Source organism: Rhipicephalus microplus, chromosome 8 (assembly GCF_043290135.1).
Source record: "Rhipicephalus microplus isolate Deutch F79 chromosome 8, USDA_Rmic, whole genome shotgun sequence".
Classification (NCBI taxonomy): domain Eukaryota; kingdom Metazoa; phylum Arthropoda; class Arachnida; order Ixodida; family Ixodidae; genus Rhipicephalus; species Rhipicephalus microplus.
Genome location: NC_134707.1, coordinates 6,676,986 through 6,702,090, shown reverse-complemented (window position 1 = coordinate 6,702,090; position 25,105 = coordinate 6,676,986). Strand labels below are relative to the sequence as shown.

Genomic DNA, 25,105 nt, shown 5'->3' with positions numbered 1-25,105 from the left:
TTTTTTCAGTGCTTTCGTACCTGAAGCAAGTGCTCAATTTAGGCATTGAAACTATTACGTAAGTAATCACGTGATCATTTTAATTTCTACCCAAAACGCACCAACCTTAGAACTTTGTTGGGGGTCCTTTTTTTTCAGGACCTGCTCTGGCGACACACAAGTCGTGGGCGACTGTTACCAACTCCTTGCCAAGGTGGTCAAAGCGGTCGGGCTGCTTGTACAATTTGCGTCGGGCCAGCGCAAAAACAGCCCTGTACAACCATGCGCGGAGGCCCTCATGGTTTGGACAGAGGAGATCTTTCCGTCCCTTCTACATCTACTCAAGTCAGGTTTGTCGTCGGCAACTTGCACGATTGAAAGGACACTAAAGAGAAACAATGACTTGCTTTAGATTTACCAACTGCATGCTGAGAACTCTAATGGCATATGTTTCCTAAGTTGATTATTAGCGGAGAAAGTCTAACTTGAAGTTTCATTTTTAAATTTGACGCCGAAATCTCCACACGTGACATAAAAAATTACAAAACGTATTTTTGGCGTTTCTGTGGCATTGCCTCGATAAAATGTTCTGAAACTTGGTATGCTAAGTCTATGACGCACACAGATTACAATGTGCTTCATTTTTATCGATTGAAAGCTATATAGAACATAGTAGACTGCTTCAAAATTTCTTATGTCATGGTTTTTGGCGTGGAAATCTTAAGGTGGCGTCACCACCCTTTTTTTTGCGCGTTTCTTCACCTACTAAGCATCGTGTCGCGGTAAGAATGGTGTTTTCGGGTTGGTCAAATTGTTGTCTATTCGTATGCGAAAAATCTTTTTGTTATTTAGGTTTAAGGGGAAACGTAGTTTCTAAAGAAATATTTTTTTATTTTTGAGTCATTATAAACAAAACTCGATTGTCTTGATCAGTTTTCATTGTGAGCTCAAATCTTCAATTAGTTAGCGCTTACTTCTTACGGGCTTTTCTGGCAATTTCGCCGTACTAAAACAAGTATTTAATTAAGGGCATGGCCCCAACGCCTATGCTATTATATAAGGGGTGATGCTATTTCTATTCATTTTCGAGCTGTGCCTAGGTAAGAAAGCAGGAGAACATTCACTGTTAATATTTTATTTTATTAACTTGTTAATATATTTAATTATAATTTGCAGAAAGACTCAAGAGTAATACAAATAGCATCACCCCTCAGATTGTTTCAATACGAGTAAATTGATACTAAATTTGTCAAGTTTACTCAACAACATGGGAAGAACCCCCACAAGGCTGAGCGCATTGAGCAAGAACATCAATCTGGAAAAATGCATTTGTAGTTTTAGACAGCTGTAACATCTGTGGGAAAACAGGCACAGCACTGCAAATTATATCATTCGATAGGTTTGTCTTTTGCAAGGAGTCATACCTAATATTTGACCATTATTTGTAATGAGTAGCTAACGACCCACTTATCATGGCTGGAAGGCTTGTTTGCTTCAGCCCACGAGGGTAATTATTTGGAGACAATTGACAGCTGTAGTTTTGGTTTCAGAGTGTGGTTTTCACGTAAACATGGCTGGCTACGTGAGCACCGCGATCTCGGAACCCCTTGAGGTTCTGAGAATTTTACAAGGCGTTTCACAAGGTGTTTCACACTTCTTGCAGACTCTTCCATCCTGACCTGCAAACTGAGCACAGGCACCGTCCTCCCACTCATCCTCAGGGTCAGGAACGAAGGGCAGCTTCAGAAGGTATGCTCCCGGCATTCTAAAAATTTCACCATTGGAAGGAGCAATGCTTAAGCCTGGCTGATTGCGTCCTCGTTAGTGCAGGACTCGCAGTGGTTGTCGCCGCAAAATTAAAAGCAAGGCATGTGCTTATTTTACGAACTTAGGTTTTTAATGTGGTGAAACATTCTGTACCCGATGTTTGCATCTGGCAGCGTTGGCGAGGTAGCCACCATGCCATGGAGCTGACCATAATGCTTCCCAGTTATTCTGGCCGTTAGGTGCAAGTGTTCTGTATACACTCAAACTTCGTTATAACAAAGTTGCATCTTACATGAAAATAAGTTTTGTTATATTAAAAAACCCACTATAGAGGTTTATTTCTAACACTATATCTGGTGCAAGACTATTTTTTATTTACTTCGTTATAACCAATATTTCCTTATATCCGGGTTTGTAATATGGATGGTTCAGTGCATACAGTTGAATGCAACTTCGGAATTCCATGGCATTTCCTCCTCAAAGACGGATGCACACAAGCCTGCGACCAACGAGGGTGCACTCAAGACAGGCGTCTTAAGCCGGACAGTTGGTGACTTCGTTTAGGGAAACAAAGTTGAGTGCATGAGCAGGACCTTGTTTAGTCGTCGAAGTGATTGGCTGCTGTGCTTCGGTCCTTGAGCGAGGCCTCTCCAGACTTCAAAGCTTTTTTTCAAGTATAGTTAAGGATATCACATTATTTTGGCAACTGGTCTTCAGGAAATTGAATAAATCAAGGTGTCGTGCCATTAAGTTTTTCCATGGCTGCGTAAACCCGCTTGCTATTTATGTTGATTCCAATGTTTTCTGATGTGCTCGAAGTGACCACTTAGCTCCCCTTTATTCAATCAACGCGCACTGAAATTGATATTATGGCAATGTTCTTGAAGAATGGTCATCCTAAAACACAGTCCTTTGTGGGTGCTGGTTAGACTTCCAACTACAGTTAGGAATATCTCAGCATATTGGCAAATACAGTCGATCCCGGATATATCAAACTCGAAGGAGATCACGAAATAGTTTGATATATGAATAATTTGAAATACTAAATATGCATATTTAAGGCCTGAATTAAAGCATTTTAGGCCTTGGAAATCGTTACAAGTGCTAACATAACAATTCGCTTACAGTGTAATGAAGGAAAAATTGTGAACTTCAAGTTACCTTACTTTACTTTGCACGAAAATAGTTCGTAAACTTGTCTTGGTTCTTGTGTGCCGTCAAATAGCAATCATCCTCAATATCATTGAACCTGTTCACATAAGCGCATTCAGCTCCTTCGGCCACAACAGCATTGATTGACGCAGAACGCCGATGCAAGCTTTGTAGCGCGGAAAAAGGTTGCTTAGCAGTGGCAGCGAAGGCGTTGGCATATTCATAAACGCACGGGTACACTTTTGCGGCTCCGGCAATGGGTGCCATGGTCTCAGCATCGATGCAGTCAGAAAGAGCCACGTTGTCATCTGCACCAATGAACACTCTCATTGTCCGAGATGAAGGCCGCAAACGCTGATAAGTTGCAGAATTAACTGAGGCACCGTATGCAGTGCCGTCATGACGCACTCGAAATCGTCACTTGGCTCGCGAGAAAAGTTAATGACGGCGTTTTACTTGATGTTGCTCCAAGTGTCAGTAATAATTGTATTTATCAGGAACGAGACAAGAAGTACACAAGGCGCAAAAGACAACCCCGAGTTCCCACTGTTGACATGTTGGGGATATCGATGTCACTTGTGGAGGCGGGTTAGACAGTCTTGTATGCACCATTTCACCACATATTACAGCGCTGGTATTCTACATAATCGACTGAGGCTGCAACAGACGTTTCTTGCTGAGCTATTGCGTTGCTTTGTCACAAGTACCGGTTGCATTAGGGAGAGTTGTAAAAGTTGTGCAGGAAAGATCTACACTGATGGATGTGAAAAGGACAAACATGCCCAAAGATTTGGCAGGGTGGTCAGTAAGCGATTGATGGCCTTAGGTTTACAGAACCTCATTCAGATATTTTTTTAACACTATGTGCACGGGAAAAATTGGGACTACTACATATTGCAAAACATGTAATCTGAGTTAACTAAAACATCATGCAGTTTCACCTGATAATGACTTTGCAAACATTGGTATTGCAAAATCGTGCAAATCAGAAATGTATCTGAGAGGTTTTGTTATATATTAAGCATCGGGGAGAAGTCTTTACTTAGTCATCTGCACTTATCCTCATAGTCCGTGCTTATAAGCACCTATCACTGTCTTTATCTCTTTCAGACGCGAATTATGATTCATTGTTTGCAAATGTCTCCAATTTGCATGACATGATCGCAAGGCACTGAGTATTACACTCCATGGGAAAAAAAAATGAAGGAATGTTGTGCATTTGCACAAATTTAAGTAATTTACATTAATTAGCATCTAATTAAGTATCTAATTATTATTCAATCAGTCAGAATCAATTTATGCATAAAAAAGAATGAAGCATTAGGCCCAATTGCAAGTACAGCGTGTGTTTTCATTGCGTTCATTTCAAGCAAAGAAAAAAAAAGTAGCCTTGACGTGGGTCCTGGAACACAGCGCGTCAACTGGTCGTCGAACATGGTAGCGTCGCCAGCAAAGTGATGCCCTGCAGCATTGCGCAGCATAAGGAAGCTAAACCATCGATATTTGTCCTCTGAGGAAGCACGCACGAATATGCACACCGCGTTTCAAGCCATTTTAATAAACACACGGTGCGTGACGTGCCTCTACATTTGACGTATACAATTGTGCACGCTGCCGCTGAAGGGGGGGTTATTGTCGCCCTTGTTGGCATCTGCTTTGTAAACCATACATCATGCCCATAGAACTGGTTTGGTATTGCTCACAAATGCCCTTTGTGGTTTTGGTGCCTCGGCGTTAATGCCTTTATTTCTGGCCAGGCATTCGATCCGTGGCCCAAGGACTGGTTTCGGGAGTCTCCCCTGGCTGAAATCTGTTTCCTAGGTGGCCTCGTTTCTGGGCTCAGCGAAGAGGAACTGCTGCAGACAGACAAAGAAAACCGCACTGTACTGCTCCACGTACTGCTCAAGAGGGCGCTCATTGTTCACGAGAGGCAAGCACATTATCTGTCTATTGTGTGCATAACGAAGGGTGAAGAACCAGAGATGTGCAAATAGTAAATTTTGTTTGGAAGTGGATAGTGATTGGAGTCGAATAATTTCGAATTGAGTATTTAGACTATTAGTTATCACGTGTTATAAAAAAATGAACACCTTTGTCTTAAGCCCTCAAGTCTCCACAGTATGTTTTGAAATTTGAACGAGGCATTTGCAAATGTCGTTTTTTTTGGTTCAAACTGTTGTGGAAGCAACTTTGAATAGTAGCAAGTTATGAATTTCTGTAGGAGGCTATTAATTTCTGGTAAAATACGTAAATAACCATCTTCTAAACTTGATGTGAAAGTAATATGGTCATTTAGCCTTGAAGTGGGGCTTTGTGGCAGTATGATATTTTTTTTAATGGTGTTTTCACAGCACATGATGCTGCAGTGAAACCCCATTTACAGGGGATGCTTGCAGTGTGCATGGTTATTCGTTCATTTAAATTACTGTAATATTCGCTCGAGCATTCTGCACTAAAATTCACCCATGCCTAGTGAGAACAATAGTAATTGAAGGCACCCAGCATCTGTAGGGTTATTTTGTGTGTGCATTCCTTATTGTTATTGCAATTCGTTTGTTTATTCTACACTGTTGGCCTTATTATGCAGATTCTAAGGACTCAAGTGCATGTAGTTTTTTTTTAGACAATGAAGAATAGAAAATATTGGAAAAGTTATTTGTAGCACAGGTTCTCATCGCCAGTTTCTTCTTTTTCTAGGTCTCGGGATTCCGGTTTCCTTCTAACCTGCGTCAAAACTGTTCTTCAATTGGTAAACCGTATAGTGTAAGCTGGCCCGTGTTTTGTATTTGCCATGATTTTTGTGTTTACTGTTGGGTTTTGTAGCAGTAATGTGATGTCATAGTTCAGGACTGTGTTATTCTGAAATCCAAGCACCATTAAAACGAAACCACCTCTCTAAAAACCATAGATTGGCAAACTCACTCTCAAGTTTACTCACTCGAACTTGGGATCTAGCAATGAATCCGGGTGAGTAATATTTTGATGAGCTGGAGTCTGAGTCAGTCTGATTAAGAAAAATTTTAGTGAGTGTGAGTCAGCCTTAAATGTTTTGCTGACTAATGCTGAAGACTTGAATGTCGGTATCTAGCCATGAATCCGGGTGAGTAATATTTTGATGAGCTTGAGTCTGAGTCAGTCTGATTAAGAAAAATTTTAGTGAGTGTGAGTCAGCCTTAAATGTTTTGCTGACTAATGCTGAAGACTTGAATGAACCTTCAGAAAATTCTCGAAATGTTTGTGCTACTTCTTTGTCTTTCTTTTCTTTTTTTCATTGGTAACGTGCATTTTTTATGGCTTGACTTTTTTTTTTTTACTTAGCTCATATGTGATCATGTCTAATGTACAATATTTATGCTTCTTAGTTATTCATATATTGAAACTATATTTGAGGTTTAGTGTGACTCATTTGCGTCAAAACAGGAGTGCTTTTAAAGTGAAAAGATTGAAGTTTGACTAGTAGAGTGTTTGTGCTTGCAGAGAGTTGGAGAGGTTAGTAGACTTCTAGTTTAAATTATTACAAGCGTCTCAACCTTGACAAAGCTTGTAGTGGATGCAGACAGGAATGAAGATTGCAAGTAAAGTCTGCTTTAAAAGGTGCCATTTGTGTGTGTAGCTTCTAGCATTGATTTGCATAATCTGGCTTATAAAGGTGCAACTTTCTCATGCTGCTGTGCCCATTTTTTGTTTTTTGGCTTTGCACAGCTACAATAAGAAGTGAATATCAAGCAGCCATAGCTGTGTTATTATGTTTACATTAATTCACTCTAAGAAAGCGAGGGGGTTAGAGAGAAATTAATGGTAGTTGATGCTCTAGTTCACTTTAAAATGAATAAGCAGGCAGACTGCGCAGTGCACAGAACAGATAGTGGTTTTCTGTACGCAAAGGCAGGGGATATACTTTCATAGTTAGCAGCTGACTAGCCAGTGATCCAATGAAAATTCGGAAACTAGCTTGCATAAGGCAGAGTTGTTTATTCCAGTGAGACGGTCAATTCAACGAAAGATTCTTTCGTCCTGCAAAAAATTTTAAATGTGCATATGATGATGTTGAACGAGATGAGCATGCATGGTGTTTCAGCTAGCTTGTACCAAGTGCATATTTTAATTTTGCGGGCTCTAAAGAAAAGCTGAAAGACGTTGAAACAGGGCATTTATCTTAGCACTAATGAAATAATTAGACTTTGCAGGACAAATGCCACAGGTTTTTTATTGAATGTTTTTGTTTGTTCAAGAGTAACTATTTTGCAGGTAAATTTTAAGCTTTTTGCTCAATAACATATTTATTAGGAAGAATAACTAATATATGTTAATTGCACATGTTGGATTGGTTGTTAGCATCGATAAAATATTCTGCAGTTTCAGAACAAGTGCTGCAGCTTTTGTATTCTACATTTCTTTATAAAGCTAATATTTAAAAAGTTGATGAATTGGTGATTGTTAATAATCCAGCTTGGCAGATTGGATTAAATGTTCTGATGTGCTGCTTATGGCTCAGAACATTACTGTGACAACTCTACACACGTAGAGCATATTTTTTTATAGTACTGAGTGCAAACTAATGGGAACTAGTTTTTATTCAGGGTCTCGTTTCTGCTATGCTTGGAATGAATGTGTGTACATACCAAAACATGCCCACTTAACCACCATTCAGTGGAAGCCTTATGTACACTCAAACCTCGATAATTCGAACTGGGATACATCGTAATATTGATTATAACGAAGCAAATGAAATATACTCTTGCAATAGAGACATTGTTAAGAATATATCTTTATAATGAAACTTTAGATATAACGAACCTATTTTTGTGCAAGATGTAACTTTGTTATAATGAAACTTAAGTGTTTAATCACTGTTTGTGGGCACTCTTTTTCCAGGCAACTGCTCAAATCGCACAACGAACGCCATGTTGCTTTCACGAGGAAGCTGCTCTGTGAAAGGCACGTGGCGACAGAGCCACTTCTTCGCTTTGTGTGGTCCTACTGGGAGCACTATGTTGATGTGAGTCATTGCCTGGCTGCAACTTTATTGGAAAAAAAAATTGGTGCAAATTTAATAAACAACATTTGAGATTAAAATATTGTAGTGCTTTTTAAAGTGTTCCTGTGTATCTGTGTTGACAGTGTAAGCAGTGACTTGCTTTTTCCTTCTTTAATGTTGGTATAGCTTGTGTTACGTATATTTATATTATTCTTGTGAGATTAGTGTGCTTGTAATTGAAACTCAGGTGAGTAAGTGATGCATTTTTTAAAACATGGGAGGGCTTTTCTCTATTCATGTGTCTCGGTGTGTAAATGTATGCACATGTGAGCGCCACTTTTTTTTCTTATCTCAAGGTAATTTCCAGTGCAGGTTTGTTGTTATTGTGATAGTATATTGTTCCTGCATTATTTCACTGCACGTTATTCCTGCATGCCATACGTAGTAACATATTAATTACTACTGCAGCAGTAATAATAATATTGATTCTGTGATGTGCATGATCATACAGCCGGCGTGTTGCCGCTGGGGTTCAGTCAAAGTGGTTAACATAAGTGTAAATGTCTGTGTGCATCACACGCCAGCATAGACTTATTGAAATTGCATGTGTGTAATTTGCCAGCTCTGCTCGTTATCGAGAGACAGTTCTTTCATTATCTATTGATCATACTTCAAACCAGTTTAATTTTTGCAATGCCATTATGCTCAACTTAAACACCAGTGGGATGTTCTCGTGATTGAGTGTTTCTGAAATTACTGTGTTCTTCTTTATTGGTGCTCAGGCGGTAAGCCAACATGCCAGGCTGATCTTCAGAGGAATTGTTGACATGAACATCCTGCTAGCATCAAGTAAGTTTTCCAGACAGCTCTTGTTTTCTGCCGTGCTTTGAATGTTCCAAGACCAATGATGCTCGTTTGACTGTTTTACTAAGCAGTAACTATATCGCAGGTATGGTGGCATACAACATGATCGAGCTTAGTCAATTTTATTGCTTATCGTAGTGTTCACAAAATAGAAAACAGCATATACTGTGATGAGTGTTAAACTGTATTCAGGCACTTACACACTCCATAATGATGTTCTAGACAGCGAAAGCTTACAAGCAGACTAGAAATTCGTCCTGCTGTGGAGTTGGAATCGAGAACCGAGTCATTTCTAGTGTAAGTGGTTTGAATTGTCAAATAATTTGCCCTCACATTGTAATATTACAGCCACCTAATCAGCCCAGATGGTTGAATGACTACCACTGGAAGGTGTTGGTCACGGGTTTGAATCCTGATTCATACATTTTTCATCATCTAGGAAAATTTGGATGACAGAAAGTTGTGCTACTTAGTAGTTATTTATTACAAGAAGAAATCATAGAGACACCAAAGAAGGAGCCGCGCAGCATTTATGTCCTTCTGAGAAGTCTGCGTGGATATCCCTTGTACAGTGGGACCCCTCCAATAGGTTTTCTACGTAGGTCAAGGGGAGAGGAATTCACACTAGCCGTGTAAAGCTTAATGGAACAGGCTACTTAAAGACACTTCTTTTTTTTTTCATATTCACGCTAGAGCATTGAAACTTGAGTTGTAGAACTTTTTATGTTGATTTCAAATATATAGTTTTCTTGCAAGTTGCATACTTTTGGTTCTGCAACATGACAAAGTGACTTTGTTTCATTTTGGTTTTGCCCCCCCCCCCCACCCCCTCTTTCCATCGTTGTTGAACTTCCGTAATTTTTTACCATTGATAGTTCATAATGTTTCAAATAAAGTGTAGATTGCAGAAAACGAGTTAGGAAGTGCATACAAAATATGTAATAAATGTGGAAAACAATAGATGTGAGAAGGTCTATATTTCTCCTATCCTACTAAAACTTTACAAGTAAATTTTGAATTGTAGTTCAGCAACTCCAACATTGATTTCTGTAACTTAGATTACGGGCAGGATACGGAGTTTGCAAAACCAGCGAACTGCACTTACTTGTTTTGTACCTGCTAACTCACCCGTTCTGCCCAGGAGACTCCCAGTTTCTGACCTGTCTTTCTTATTGTATGGCCAGGGTCATAAAGATCTCAATGAACTGCTTCTACCCAATTAAAAAAGATACAGTTAAACAAAATCTAGTGATTAAAGCAATTTATATGACATACGCACAAAAAAAGAGGGTGGGGGACTGTTTACACAGCCTGAAAGATTAGCTGCTGGCCACTGTCATTTCCTTTCACCACACAAACACAAAAACACCTCATCCGCTGACACTTGCCGACACAGCCCCCGTCTTATGGCCCAGTTTGGAGAAGGCACAGTAACAGTAGTAAGGCTGGAGTGCTTTTGTAGTCACATTGCAGGCCTGTTTGAAATGTTTCAAAGCCACAACTCGCGATTTTAGAAGTGCCTAGGTTGGCAAGCATGTTAAAATAATGTCTCTTGCAATGGAGTCGGCTTGCAGATGTTGACCATCAAAAACTTGGGAATTGAAAGTAAAACATCTTGTGCATGTCCCGCTCTGTAGTGTGAACAGCTGTAGACATCAAGGAAATTAAAAATGTCCCTTTTTCTATGAAACTTGTAGAGCATGGAAACGCATAAGCTGTTCTAGTGTTGCTGCGTGCTACAAAGTGGCTAGATACCAGGTTCTATAAGAAGAGGACGATGAAAGCTTAGGACGGGAAAATCTGCAAGAACTGGAGTTTTGTGCTCAAGCCGGCGTTTTCTCTTCGAGGTTGAAACAAGCCTTGAAGAGAAGTCCACTTGACGAAACGTCGACTCAAGCACACAACTCCTGTTTATGTATTTTTTTCATCAAAATGGGGAGGTGGTATTTTTGTCTCTTTTTCTTTTGCAAACACAGATTGCTATGCTTGAAGCATGCAGTGACTCACTAGACTGCTTGCTTTTAAGTATAAGGGAAGCCGCGAAAACCATGCTGTTTTTCGTGTTCTCGTTTCCAGGTGAACAGGAGGCGCGTGCCTTCCTGGAGGAGTCGGCTGTCTTCCTGATCGACCTGCCGTGGCACCGCAAGGGCAAGTACGACACGGTCGCCTACCTGGCCGAGGTGATGGGCTGCTCGCCATTGCTGCGGCTGAGGCCAGCGCTGGTCACTAGCCTCCTGTCGGCTGCCGAGGAGCCCACCATGTGCTCATACGTGAGTGTCCTCTGTGCTCGCATTGCTCTTCGATCCCGCACCACTGTTTCCAGAGTGAGATATTAGAAGGCAGAGATGTCCGCCGGAGCTAGTGTGCTTCAGCCTGCTACTCTACACAGCGGTCAGGGGAAGGTTGAAAGAAAGACGGCTGAAGGATGATGGTGGGGACAAGATGAGGTGGTGCATAAGTACAGTAGCCACTTAGCATAGTTCCCTAAAGCTTATCCAGTTCAGTGCTTTTGATATAGTCTAAAACAGCCCTTGCAGCAGTTCCTGACGCTGTTTGGTCACACATTGCTGACAAAATGTGTTGACAGTACCCCTCTTTCTCTGTTTGTGCCCTATATTCTTTGTCAGGTTGCTTGTTTGACAGATGATGGGTTAAATTAATGGATTCTCTCTTAACAAACATCAACAGTAATGTAGCCGTGAAGGCTGTGCGGTAACAGTAGCCTTGTAGTTCGTCGTGGTGGTGTAACGGTTAACAGTACTGTTGGCCCCAAGGTTGCGGGTTCTATCCTAGTCGTGGCAGTAACATTTCAATAAAGGCGAAATGGTAGAGAGGCCCGTGTACTGTGCGATGTCAGAACACCAAATGACCGAAATTTCAGAGTACTCCACTTCGGCGTTCCTCATAATCACATCACGGTATTGGAACATAAAACCCGAGATATTATATAATAACTTTGTGAAACAGTACTGTGTGATGTCGGTGTATGTAAAAGAACAGCAGATGGCCGGAATTTGAAGAACTCTTCACTACTGCATCTCTTGATATATTATCTTGCAATAACTTCAAGAAACAAGAGTTGCCCCCTTTCCTGACCCAGTTTTACGTCGAGCAATGCCTCCTTCTCCTGAATCATGCGGCTGGATCTGCTGCTGATGAGCACAGAGGCTTTATAGTTGTTTTGTAGTGCTGTAATGAGCATTTCATTGATAATTGCAATAGCAAGTGCAAACAGCAGCTGAGGATCATGTACACTCAAACCTTATTACAACAAAGTTGCATCTTACACGAAAATAAGTTCGTTATATTCAAAAATTTGTTATAAATGTATATTCCTAACACTGTACTTATTGCAAGACTATTTTCATTTACTTCGTGTTATAACCAATATTTTGTTATATTGCCACGTTTCATTTCCCAAGTTTTTTTATCGTCCCAAAACACTACACAATTCTCAGCGCAAACCGCGCCTGCAGTTTTTGAGAAGCTTCCGGACTGTAGTAGATCATTTCGATAAGATCACGCCCACTCTGCAAACGGTACAGATTATTCTGGAACCTACGCCACCACCAGCGATAACACTAGAACATTCGACGACAATAGTATAAATGCCGACACGCTTCGCTGCTTGTCAGTAGTTGATCGACGGCCGACGCTCCGTTCGCCGCTATCAGTCCAAGACTGCTACTGTAATCGGACTTTCCGTTTACCGGGCACAGGTTTGCCCAAATAAACAGTTAAATCCAACGCAAAGTCTCCTGTCTTTGGCCACGTCACGACCCCGTGACAATATCCAGGTCGGTTATATCGAGGTTTGAGTGTATCATCACAAATTCTTGAATCTTCGGAGCTGTAGCATAGTGGGCACATATCGAGGTTTGAGTGTATTATCACAAATTACTAATCTCTGGAGTTGGAACACGTTGGGCACATTGACATTTTGGTGGGTTCATTCGCTTTAAGAATATTTCCAATGGTTTCACAACTTATTACGAGTTCACAGTTGTAGCTGCTCCGAGATATCACTGGAATTATAATGACACATTGCAGTGTTACTTTAGCAATGCTTCAGATTACGAGATCATTTTTTCTTTATTTTTTTCATCTTCAAGGTTAAAGACTTAGTGCAGAAGTTAGCGTCGTTACATCGAAAGGAAGTCTGCACAGCTGAGTTTGAGCGTGCCTGGCTGGCGCCATTTTCCATGGCCACCAAGAAACATTCCAGAGAGCTGCTTGTACCTTTGTTTCAGGTGAGGGTTGCCCTGAATACTTCAGCCTGAATTAGTGCTAAGTTTTGCTACACACATTATCATTCTAAGTAGGCTTGTGCCAGTATTCAAATGAATAATACAGTATTTGAATTCGCTGGAAATTTAATTTAAATGATCGAAAATTTCAAAGTATTCAAGGCAAACTAATATATATACATTAGCTTCCACCTACCGTACTTACTCGCGTAATCCTCGCACTCGCATAATTCTCGCACCCCCCACATCGCCCAAGAAAAATACGATTTCTTTTTTCCTCGAGTAATTATCGCACCCCAGAAAACTGCCGCAATAATGTCGTCTGCTCGTTCCAGCCACCTGTGATGATAGCGCACGCCTTTTGGCGCCATCTCTTAAGCATCAAGCATACTATTGCACGAAAATTCAATCCAATCCAAGCCAAGCCGAAGTAGCCAGTGCGCGTTGCGGCGTGTTTTGTATGCTGTGTCAGTAATCTTGGCACGTTATGGTGTGATACTGAAGCTACACGGCTCCTTCAAGTTGCAAGTGATAGATGACAATGGCACTAAACGACGACAACAGGGCCGTCGGTAGGCCCTTCGGAGTCTACGAGTTTTGTGATCGCTACTGGTGACGGCAGCTGAAAGCCACCAAGACGCGTTGGGCCTGCCGTGGGCCTAAAACTGGGATTGATGGTAAACTTTATTTCGTCAGAAGGAAACTGCGGACGATTCTGTTAAATAGCCATAAGCCCAATACTGACGTCCTACGCTTACCTTTTGAGGGCTCCTGGTGAGCGACGAACGCTACCATTACGCCCGCAACGCCCACAAGCTTTGCGTATGGTATTCTAATTCTCGACTATTTGTTTGCACTTTTTGCGTCTCAAATAAATCTTGCCTTGTGTTGAACCTCTCCTTTTATTGTTGAGGTAACTCTTAATTAGTACTTCTCAAAGCTTGCTGTTAGTTGCTGGTGTGAGAATCTTGATTTGCGGCCACTTTTTTTTTTCGCTCAGTACGTTCTCGTGAAAAGTTCTCCCCGCGTAATTCTCGCACCCCCACATTTAGCATCGCTTTTTCGGCAAAAAAAGTGCGAGGATTATGCGAGTAAATACGGTAACTCTTTGTAAAAGTGGTTTCACTGCATTAGAGAAGTGCTAAACCATGCAAACGTCTTTCTAGACGTAGAATAGTTTGCATGTAACTCCCTGTAAAGGTGGTTTTGCTGCAGTGAATTAGTGCTAATTCAAGAAAACATTTACTCAGGGGAAATTCGTACTGCCACGAAGCCCCACTTTAAAAATAAACATATTACTCTTACATCGATTCATCATTTTTGGTGTTTCAAAGCCTCTCACACTAGCCTATAGGTTCTAAGTATAGTAGATATTAAAACATAAGATATTTTACAGGTTATCGCTTGCATTCCACAGAAAGTAAAATGCTGCTTCTATTTAAAGTTGTTTTCACTTCGTTTGAACCGAGAAGAATAGCATTTGCACAAGTACTTTTTTCAATCTCTGAAAAAAATTGTGCCGGTTGGTTGGGTGACGCCAAATGTACTCATTTTTTCTTTATAATATGTTATATCATAGGTTCAAATTTGATTCGAAATTGTTAGACTAAAATCGTCATTCGCTTCAAACCTAAAATTCACTATTTTCACAAGCCTAGTTCTCAAAGTCAAATATCTTCAAAGCAAGTACTAATTGCTCTTCCGGTGTCTTCTCGTGATCGAATGAAGCTGCGACGCAGTGCCTGCGATGGCCAGCGGGGATCCAAAAGATACGGGCACGATTCTGGCCACAGCAGCTGCATTTCAATGGAGGTGAAACGCTAAAAGCCCCCGCAGTGCACAGTGTGGGTGCACGCTAAAGAGGTTGTCGAAATTGTAAGGAGACCTCCTCTGTGGCATCTTTTGTAGCCTGAGTTGCTTTGGAACATTAAATGCAACGAAACCAAACCATTTGTGACAATAGGACGTTACAAATGTGTAAATCCAATTCGAAGCTGATCACAGCATCGGCATGCAAGTGAAAGCTAGCATTGTCCCCATATTTCTTGTTCTGAAAACTATTCATACTGATCTCAGCGCTTCAGTAAAATATAATAACAGAAGAGGCTGAGATGTTGAATATATACGTTTGATTTTTCTGACGGAATGATGTGTACAATCCTGGCTAAATTGATGTCACTTCGCAAAAGCTGACTAGAAAATTTTAAACTAGCTTGATTCAGTTTCTCATGCATTCAGTTGTTTATCCGAGACGACGTTGAAAAGGCTGAGCAGAGATTTATTGGCAGTACATTCTTTTGGGGAGGCCTTAAAGTAAATGATTCAACATAAAGCACCATTCTAATGCACAGCAGCGCGAGTTGAGCGAGCCAAGTGTGGCGATGCTGGTAAAAGGGAGACACGTCTTCTCAAGGCCTAGTTTGCTTATAGCGAGACTGGGGAGCTTATGTTACTAGCCTTTTGAAACTTATTGTTTCTGAATATTTTTTGTTCATGTTTTTTTCGCAGCATGTTCTGCCTGTTCTCACTGCCATCCACCCTGGGACTACTCAATATGTATTTGGCAAGCTTTCCGAAGACAGGAGTAAGCATTTATTACCTTACTCATCTACCTAACTGAGAAGAATGCTAAGTTGAATTGACTGGTACCGTATATACTCGAATCTAGGCCGACCGCGACTCTAAGCCAACCCCCAGAAGTCCAAAGCCTGGAAATAAATAAAATTTTTTAAACATACCTCGTATGTAGGTTGAACGAAACAGCGAAGACTGCGTTCACAAAGGGAAAACATTGATTGAACATGAAGGTGAAACAAAGTTGGTTCATGATGCAAATAACTCAAGAGATACACAACCGCTAATCCTTTTGTGTGCGTTTCTTTGTCATAGTTTTTTTCGTTGCTTCTAGGTGTTTGCATCATAAAGATGCTGCACTCATTCAGAGTCATTGTTGCTGTCTTCTTTTTCATTGTCTTCAAATGGTGCGCAATCATCGGTGCCATCAAGCGCATTGGATTTGCCGCACTTCATAAAAGAACACACAATCAGAGTTCACGGGCTGTCGTCCCACGCTGCAGCCCTTCTAGCGACGCACATTTTTTTTCACCCACTCCAAAGTCCCGCTTGGCTTAAACGTTGGACGATGACTCCGCAGCTAGGACAACTTCCCTTCTATCAGTGACAATAAAGTGACACAACCTGTTTGGTGCCATTGAGCTATGCCACATGCAGACCTTTCGAAGCGTGACTTGAAATGACAAACGGCTCGCCTCAACACTCGCCACAAAAATTAAAGTTGTGGCCTTATGTGCGTATTTAGGCTTGGCTACTAATTGCTATAATACTGTCTAGGTTGAGCTAGTTGTACACCACTTTTCTCAATGAAAAATTGCTGTTTTTCGAGATCCTAAAATCTAAGCCGACCCTGTAGTTTGATGCAAATAAATGAGAAAAAAAACATCGGCCTAGATTTGAATGAATACAGTAAATGTTACATTTTGTGTTTACCTGAGCACACAACAGCAACAGTACACCTTCAGTAAACCGAAATATTTTAAATGGAATTGCTGCTTCAGTGGGACAACTGCCTCTAACATGATTGGTTTCATACTTGAATTCTACGCCCCTGTTCATCTCCCAGTTAACAAAATTCATGTTAATTGGAACCTATCTTTCATAATCCTTTTAGGCTCTTTAATGAGGTTCAGTTGTATTTTCACGTGCTGAAATCTGGCCACTCATTGTGAGCCACAATGAGGAAGTCTGAGGTTTTGTTTCTCAATAAGAACCTCATAATGTGTGATTTCGCAGAGGCATAGCTTAAATAAAATTCTTCCTTGTGTATATACCATGCAGCTATTGTTTACACAATGAAGTGTAATTCACAAGTGTACAACTTCTTGTTCTTTTATATTGTCATGTCATGTATAACAAGCATTCGCATGTGAATTGGCACTAATGTTTTTCAAGACTGTCTTTTTTATATACTGTTTGATTACGGAGACAGAAATTTGTTTTTTCGTAATATGAAGCTGCGTGCCAACAACACTGGGTGTCATCTAGTTACTGCAAGGACCAGTAGTTATATCGTTGAGTGTGGGATGCGTGAAGACAACAAATGGGACAAAAAAATGACAGCATATCCACATGGTGAATGACGGAGAGTGGAGCGAAGCTGGGTCCTAAAGCCGCTGCCGCGCTGCTTTGGCCTCCCGTTGTACTGCAGGGTCCTCGCCATGCCGCCGCGCAGCTTCACGGCGTCATGCTTGCATGTCGGGGTTCCTTCTTCCAGTGCCAGCCGCCGCCGCCGCCCTGCACACGCGCCTCTCAGCAGCCTTGTCCATCCTCCATCGCCGAGCCTCTGAATGCGTGCATGCGCCAAAACAGCGCTTTTATTGTATTATAGAGCGCCCCCTGGTGTACGGCGCCGCTGAAGAGCACGTGATCCTAATCGCGCGATCGTCTCTTTCTCCTTCCGTACGTGTAACGTCAATCCTTCCTTGCTACAAGTAACGCCCTCTAGTGTCATACCATTTGCATTTTTACGTGTATTGTACAAGTACCGCCCTCTATGGCCGGTTCAAGAATTAACGAGGGGTGGTTACCCGCCACGTGGACTCAAGCCTTGCCATAAGGAGCTACGCCCCTAAAAAAAAAGCAAGACTGGACAAGCAGGGTGAAACTTGACATGCAGTAGGCTCTCACTGAATAGAAATCTTGTATACAAAATCACTGCTTTATTGGAACAACAATGTACCTTTAATGTGATTGGTTTTCTACTCCAAATGTTCACCTCTCTTCATCTCTTACTAAATGGCACTCCTGTCAAACAGAAAACTTATTTTGCTTACCCCTTTTAAATTAAGTTAGTCTATGGTATAAACTATGGAGAAGCCAAAAGCGGCCACATACTGCCACACTAACCCAGTTGAGTCATCACAAGGGCTGTCCCTAAAATTACTTCGAGTGCATTTAGCTGTGCTTTTGCATAGCACAGTGGTGTTTTCGAAAACCAGTAAACAGTTACATAAATAGCCAAAAAAAGTGTTTGTCATATTGCAGACATGTTCGCATGATTTATCATTTATGTCTCTCTTTTTGTTTCTATTGCTACCTGTCAAAACATGTTACGCCAGTTGGGTCATCATGATGCAAATGTTTACAGAGCAATTGAAGGCAAAACAAAAGTACGGATATGGGATGGCCTCTGTTAGTGTTGTCCTTTACACCCTCAAAGATGTGTCATCCTAGCAACCACTTTACATGGTTAGAACAACTAAATGTGACTGCAGGTGACTTTGTCCCGGCCACACTGAAGTGTCTCCTGCTTGACAAGGCACTAATCGAGTCCGGCAAGCTTGAGCGATGGCGTCATGTCCTTCTGCAAGGAATGTCCCACCGGGACGTCCAGGTAAAATGGAAACTCTGTTATTGCTTCATTAGATTTTTTTTAAAAAGGTCATTAGTAGTGCTAATTGATTTATACCACACATTAGTCAAAATCACTTCAAGTTTGCCTGTCATCACAATCTTGTGCAGTAAAATCTCGGTGATATGATTGCCATGTTGTAATGTTAAAGCGTGTGGGTGGGACATTGGAAGCTAACAATGAAACTGATAACTTTAAAGGAACCCATTGCTGGGCTCTTAGTTTGCTCATTACAGTGAGCTTAAGAGCAAAAATTAAGTGTGGACACACATTGCAGCACAAGCACTAGCTTGCAACTGCCTGATATGCTGAATACCATGTAACCGGTGTTGAATCAGAAAATTATATTGCAAATGAAATGTTGCTTAAAAAAGGGAAAGATCATCATGAGTTATGCAGCCTTTCACAGAACTGAGGTGCAAACATCAATATTCAGATCTTGCATATGATCATCATGTTGGTTTAGGTTGGCCGGTTAATCTAATTAATAAGAGGCAATTTTAGCGTAGAACTACGATTGCAGGTTTCTGACTGGACCAGATGAGCCCCTACTTGGTGGGTACTTGAATTGCGCACCCCAGTTCATTTGTTAGTAAACAAAAACTCCTGTTAAAGGGAACATGTTTTCCTGGTCACTTCAGGTTCCTTAGTAAGTATGGTCTACTGTAATTGATTGAAAGCTTGTGCTTCGGTTTCGTTGGTTCTTGTTTTTGGCTTAGGTGCGTCTTGACACCCTGCAACTGCTCACGGAACATCCCAAATCGTGCGAGCCCGTGAAACCACTGTGCCTGCAGCTGTTGCGCTCCTTCCTGCATCTCAACATAAACATGCAAGGCGCGCCATTCCGGCAGCAGATGATCTCCTGCTTCAAGAAGGTTGGTCCGCTACTTCATAACTTGTTCAAGTGCTATCTGTCATCCCTGTGCCGTTGCAAAGCGAACTAAAATTGAATAATATCATTTTTTGCACATTTAGATCCAAAAACATTGGTAAGTGCTTTAAAGCTGATCAATGTTCACACTTCATACGAAGTTGTATAATTGGTTATTTCCACAAGTTAATGCCAAAATATGGTTGTGACATTCCAAATGATACCGCATCCTTTTCAAATAATAAGAAAAGTCACAACATGCCCAATGCATTTCCCTGAGACGACTCAAAGATGAATGTCATCTTCTCTTTAGATGTGAAGCAGCTTAGGGTCGAGCTCAGTCAGTTGTGCGGTGTGACCACCCTTACTGCGCATGCGCATCTGCTCCCCTTCTCTCCTCTCTGACACTGCCCCCTCTCTCGCCTTCAACGCCAACGCAAGCAGCGTCTGCAAGCGAGTTTCTTGATTGAAAAAAAAAAAAAACGACTTCTCAGTTCCCGCGCTGCATAACCGTTCCGTTCACTGGCCACTACGTATACAGTCGACATCCGATTTTCCACTCACTCAAAGGACCACGAAAATGTCCAGAAAATTGAGCAGTCCGGAAAAACGAATGCACATGAAAGTGCACCTTTTTTTTGCAGGTATTTTTCGCAGATGGAGAGATTCACGGCAGGAGTACAAGATTCTTGTTGCAATCCAATGAATGCATCATTTAGGTGGCCTGCAAAGAGCCATTTATTAAATAAAGAAAGAACAACAAGAGGAAAAAAGTCTGACTTAGCCGGCACTACCTCAATGTCAAGTCCTTGGCCCAAAAAGTGGCTTATTTTCTTTTGCACAGCGTTCTGCTTGCCCACAATGATATCTGCCTCAAATTCAGCTAAGGTCATGCTGTCGATGTGCACCAATGACGGTGTCTTCCGTGCTCGCATCCACTCCGAGCTTGTTGGCCACGTAGGCGCTGCATCTTCGATCTCGGTGTCGTAGTTTTTGGCATCGGTCAATTCCACACACAGTTCGGGGTCTTTGTCAGCGTCGGCGAAGCCCTCAAGGGTTACCCTGGCTGGAATCGAAATTCCGGCAGCTTGCAGATCATTGAAGGCAACTTTCCTGGATGGAAGTCCGTCACACACACACTGTCCACTCTGGGCAAGGCTGCTTTCTCAGCTATTGAGCTAGAAACTCAGTGGCTTCTGAAAATTGGCAAATGTCAACGCTGAAAATAGCGCTTAGCGGCACACCATCTGCCGCATAGCTGACAATAACACATTAACGAATGCTGCATGGAGAATGGAAAGCTGAGAAGAGGCCCTCGTAATGGGAGCTGCAGAGCGAAAAGTGTGCTGAAATTCACGTGCTTTTGCAGGGAAGTTGAGGGATTCCGTGGTCACACTGGCTTCTCGTATCTGCATCACCCCTCATGTCACCGCGTGGTTGATAACCGGCTGGAGTTTTGAATGTGCATTCTTATGCAGCTGTTGCACTTAAAGATGTTACAATGTGTTGGAAGCCTACAGTGAGCGTTGGTCTTCACGGTTGCGAGTTTAGTTTTTATCGCTTGAGGTTGAAAGCAGTCGTTTTGAAAGCTAGCGAGCACTTCTCCGAAAATGATTGGCGCCGCAGCTTCGCTGTTTTCTTTCGGCACTGTGCTGATGCCTACCTCAGCAAAGCAAGCCTAGAATTCCAAGACAGGAATGGCAGCGCCTACGGCTCTTAATGGGAAAGGCGGCGGTGAGCCGTTCTCGTGTACGACGGTCACAACTGTTGTAAAGCAGTACGTGGCCCACTGTTGTCACTGGAGCTTGCCGAGTCAAAGATTAGACATGCCTGACACAGTAAGGTGATTTATTATTTGAATTATTGCATTGTGTTTATGTTTTGCGTGCGGTAACCTCATCTATGACCAAATTTTTTTTGGATATGGTTGCAGCCGGCCAACCCGTGCTGCGGCGAACGATACTTGTGTGTACGTATCGTGGCACACGTGGGCAAAGAATGATTCGGAGGTGCTTCATCTGGCTAAATAGCAAGACAAATGCAATGCAAATTCATTGTTACATAATGTCCCGTACCCCGAACTTACTGTATCTGCAGAAGAAAACAGCCTGTCGTGGCGAGTATCTGGCCAATTCGCACTGTTTCTCTCTTCCATTCAACGCATTAAACACGAAGTGCAAAGCCGCAAGTTTATTGTAGATTCACAATATGAGCCGTAATGAGACTGCGAATGGCACACAGGCACTCCACAAGCGAGTATCACAGCACATTAGCTCATAATCAGCACAAGAGTTTAACTTTTCTATATTTTTAGTGCCGCCTGGCACTTCCAAAATCAGCTCGCCTCACTAATTCTGGCGCACGTTCTTGAGCCGCTGAAGCGTGACCAACATTGTGAGGAGCAGTCCTCTACTCTTCCCTACTTTCGGCTTCACAAAGTGTGACGTAAGATTGACCAAAGACTTTGCTAAGCTATGGCTGGCAATGGATGGGATGCGCTAGATCGCGTCAGTTGCGGTTTCGAGAGTACGGCAGCCGCGTCCAATGCATTGCCATGACACGTACATGCAATATTAGTATGGTGGGTTCGACTGTACGAAAACAACCAAAATGGCGGCATTGATAATATTAATAATAAGTGATTTATTTCAGACACAGAGCGAGTGTTGTATGGCAAGGCGAAGGCAGAAAATTGCCTAACTAAGGCCTTGCCACTCATACATTGCTCCAACAGTGCGGCAGCAAAGAATGATGGTGACTTCGAGTCTGCCGTTAGTGGTAAAAGTGCGGAAAATTTACAAGCATCTGAAATTTCTGACTTTTTAATAGATTGACTCTATGGTGAACTTGATGGGGGCGGAGATGAGTACGGGATATTATGCTTGTCTGGAACTTCGGGTATTCGGGAAATTGGATATTGACTGTATATAGACACTGGATCTTATCTCCAAGAGGGTGCTCCTGGGAGATTTCTCCTGTGCATTGTTGAACAATAAAAATGTACATCTTGCGCATTAACTAAAGGTGGACTGCCGGTCTCTGTGTCCAGTCGGAGCCTTCTGTCTTTCATTGCCCATTAGCAGTGACTGGCATGTTATATAGTAAGAAACACCGGTGCGTAACTGGGTGCTTTTCGCGATCCCAGGTTTCTCTTGTGTGCAACGCCGCGATGAGCATCAATGTTGCCGTCAGTGTAAGTGCTAGCACTCGCTGCCTTTCATGTGCACATGGTTCTCTTTAGCGGGAGGTGATGTCATTTTTATTCTTCGTTGATTGTATTGATCTCCCACATTCCCTAAGCTTTTTGCATCTCGTGTGGTTTTGCAGTGTCTTTGGGATGGATCAACTTTTGACATAGAGATGACTTAATATGATGTCATGTTATGTCATGATTATATCCCTAATTTTGGCAAGCTGTGCTGTGATCACATGACTTCTTTGCATCTCTCATGTTGATTCCAATAGTCACTTTTTCAATTCGATAAGCCATTTGTGCCGTTAAAATTGACCAATACCTTTAAAGCACCGAGTGGGCCCTTGTCATGATGAACTTATGTCTAATTTATCTATTTGGAGATGACGAGAAGTTATCAAGTATGGTAACCCAAAAAGCTGTAAACAGACTGCTGAAAACCAATCTTAGTTATGTAATCAGCAGAACACAATTGTATCTGTGTGCCATATTTGGTCAGTTTATCCCAATAAATGTTGAAAATTGTTATTCTCAATTCTTTGTCATGTAAGCAGCCAACGACCGCAACGCTTTCTTTCTTGCAACTGCTGCAGGTGTTGAGCAGGGTCTTTGACAGCAGCACGCTGCTCAACCGGCAGCTGAGGAAAGGAGAGTTGCCCGAGGAGCAAGCACAGCTCGTTCCACCACAACTGGAAGCACATAAGGTGGGTGAGATTGACGGCGCCATTTTCCCTAGGTGGCAAACAATGGGGACCCACAGGGGAGGCAACATCTGACAACAGTAGGCTTGTGCGAGCACAATATAGTCGTATAGTCGAACGAATATCACAGTGCAGTAATACCTCGTTAACTCAAAGATGTAAGAACTAGGAAAAATCTTGAGATAAATGGATTTTTGAGGTGAGCAAAGTTGCGCTAAATGCTGGGAAAGGTGAGTGCTTTTCAGAAAAATCACTACTACTTACTGGCTCTCCAACGGCAGTTTTTAATATTTCTTCTTGTGCAGGTTTCAAAGAGCAAAATATAGCATATGAGAGACTTTAAGGGGAGACACGGGTCGAAAAGTCGCGGTTTTCCGGAAAATTTTCGCTTTTTTTTTTTCCGGCTGTATTGGCATCCTTGGACTATAATCTATTACTTCTGAAAATATCAAGCTGAAATTCGCACGAGAAATTATCAAAACATGCTTCCAAGTGGGCAGCGGTGACGCGAGAAATGCGCGAAAGTCGCGAAAAACGGCGAAGTTCGCGTCGTCCTGTCGCGAAAACGACGCGTTGGCCGCCATTTGCAATCGTGCACGCATGCTGCGAAGGCCGTATCCTTCATAATCCACTAGTAGCCAGTCTCGTGCCTTCATGCAGAATAAACAAAAAACGAGAAAAACAACGCGTACGTCACGCGTTTTGAATATCGCGGCACACAGCGCGAGGCCGCCATTGGACGGCGGTGCGCTCCACGCTCCTCCCCCTCCTATCTCTCCGGCAAAAGAGCGAAGCCTCGGACGTCGCGATCGAGTTTTTCTGCGTTTCTCTGCATTTTTGCGTCATGGCAAGCCCGAAGAAGTGCAGTTCAGATAATCGAAAGTTCAGAACTCGCCACAAGTATCGAGGGAAACGGCGTCGGACGCTTCGCAAAGCGACAGCGAACGACGATGTCGCCCCCGACCAACGCCCCGACGCTCCGACTTCGGATAGGCCTAACACCGTCACCGAACCCTGCGACAGTGGTTGTGAAATAGCCGCTGCCGTGGAATTCGTCAGTGCATCCCAAAGGAAGATTGGATTCTTCGAGAGTGAACGTAGACCGGTAGATGCTGCTACTGCGAACACGCTGCTTTGCGAAATCGATGCGCTGACGGCACTTGTGGCGGGTGCGCAATGCCCAACCTGCCGCGAACGGAAGCTCGGCGTGCGAGAGGCAGCTGGAAAGCGCAAAGGACTTTCGGCATTCCTCGAACTGTGCTGTCAAAATTCTGATTGCCCTGAATCTGCACTTTCGTTCACGCACACGTCGAGACGTACTGCTTCGGCCGGGGACCAAGGAACGGGCGCTCGTTTTGACAGCGGCAGCTCGCGTGACAGCTTTGCTGTAAACGTGAAGGCAGTTCTGGCAGCACGCGCTATAGGTGCAGGCCACGACCAACTTTCACGATTTTGTGCGATTCTCGGTCTTCCGAGCCCGATGCATCTCAAGACATTCAACGGCATTTGCAAGAAGCTCCATGGTGCGGCGATGACGGCAGTGAGCAAAAACTTGCACCAGGCACAAAACATCACGAAGGACGCAGTCGGCGGCAGAGATGTGCCAGTCATGTTTGATGGCACCTGGCAGAAATGAGGTCATAAAAGCCACAATGGAGTGGGCACAGTCGTGTCCCTGGACACGGGGCTCTGCCTCGATTTTGAAGTTCTTTCGAACTACTGCCATGCTTGCAGTATACACAGGGACCTTGGGGAGGATGAAGAGATATGGCGAGCTTTTCATCTTCCAGTTTGCCAAAAAAACACTGACTGCTCATCCCATGCAATGGAACCTGCGGCAGCTGTCAATATATGGCAGAGGACCTTGTCTTATGAAACTCCACTGCGATTCACCAGCTTCCTAAGTGATGGTGACAGCAAGGCCT

General features: G+C 42.7%; 1 protein-coding gene across 1 annotated transcript in view; it reads left to right on the top strand.

Moving 5' to 3' along the window:
• Positions 1-25,105, top strand: part of THADA (Thyroid adenoma-associated protein homolog) — a 104,680-nt gene that overhangs the window by 9,406 nt on the left and 70,169 nt on the right. The window contains exons 6-18 of the mRNA XM_075872312.1: positions 10-58; positions 139-329; positions 1,643-1,728; positions 4,656-4,828; positions 5,596-5,661; positions 7,774-7,897; positions 8,659-8,725; positions 10,817-11,010; positions 12,853-12,990; positions 15,496-15,571; positions 18,279-18,397; positions 19,135-19,290; positions 23,073-23,183. Of these exons, the coding sequence (XP_075728427.1) occupies positions 10-58; positions 139-329; positions 1,643-1,728; positions 4,656-4,828; positions 5,596-5,661; positions 7,774-7,897; positions 8,659-8,725; positions 10,817-11,010; positions 12,853-12,990; positions 15,496-15,571; positions 18,279-18,397; positions 19,135-19,290; positions 23,073-23,183 (1,550 nt within the window). The remainder of the gene's footprint in view (positions 1-9; positions 59-138; positions 330-1,642; positions 1,729-4,655; positions 4,829-5,595; positions 5,662-7,773; positions 7,898-8,658; positions 8,726-10,816; positions 11,011-12,852; positions 12,991-15,495; positions 15,572-18,278; positions 18,398-19,134; positions 19,291-23,072; positions 23,184-25,105) is intronic.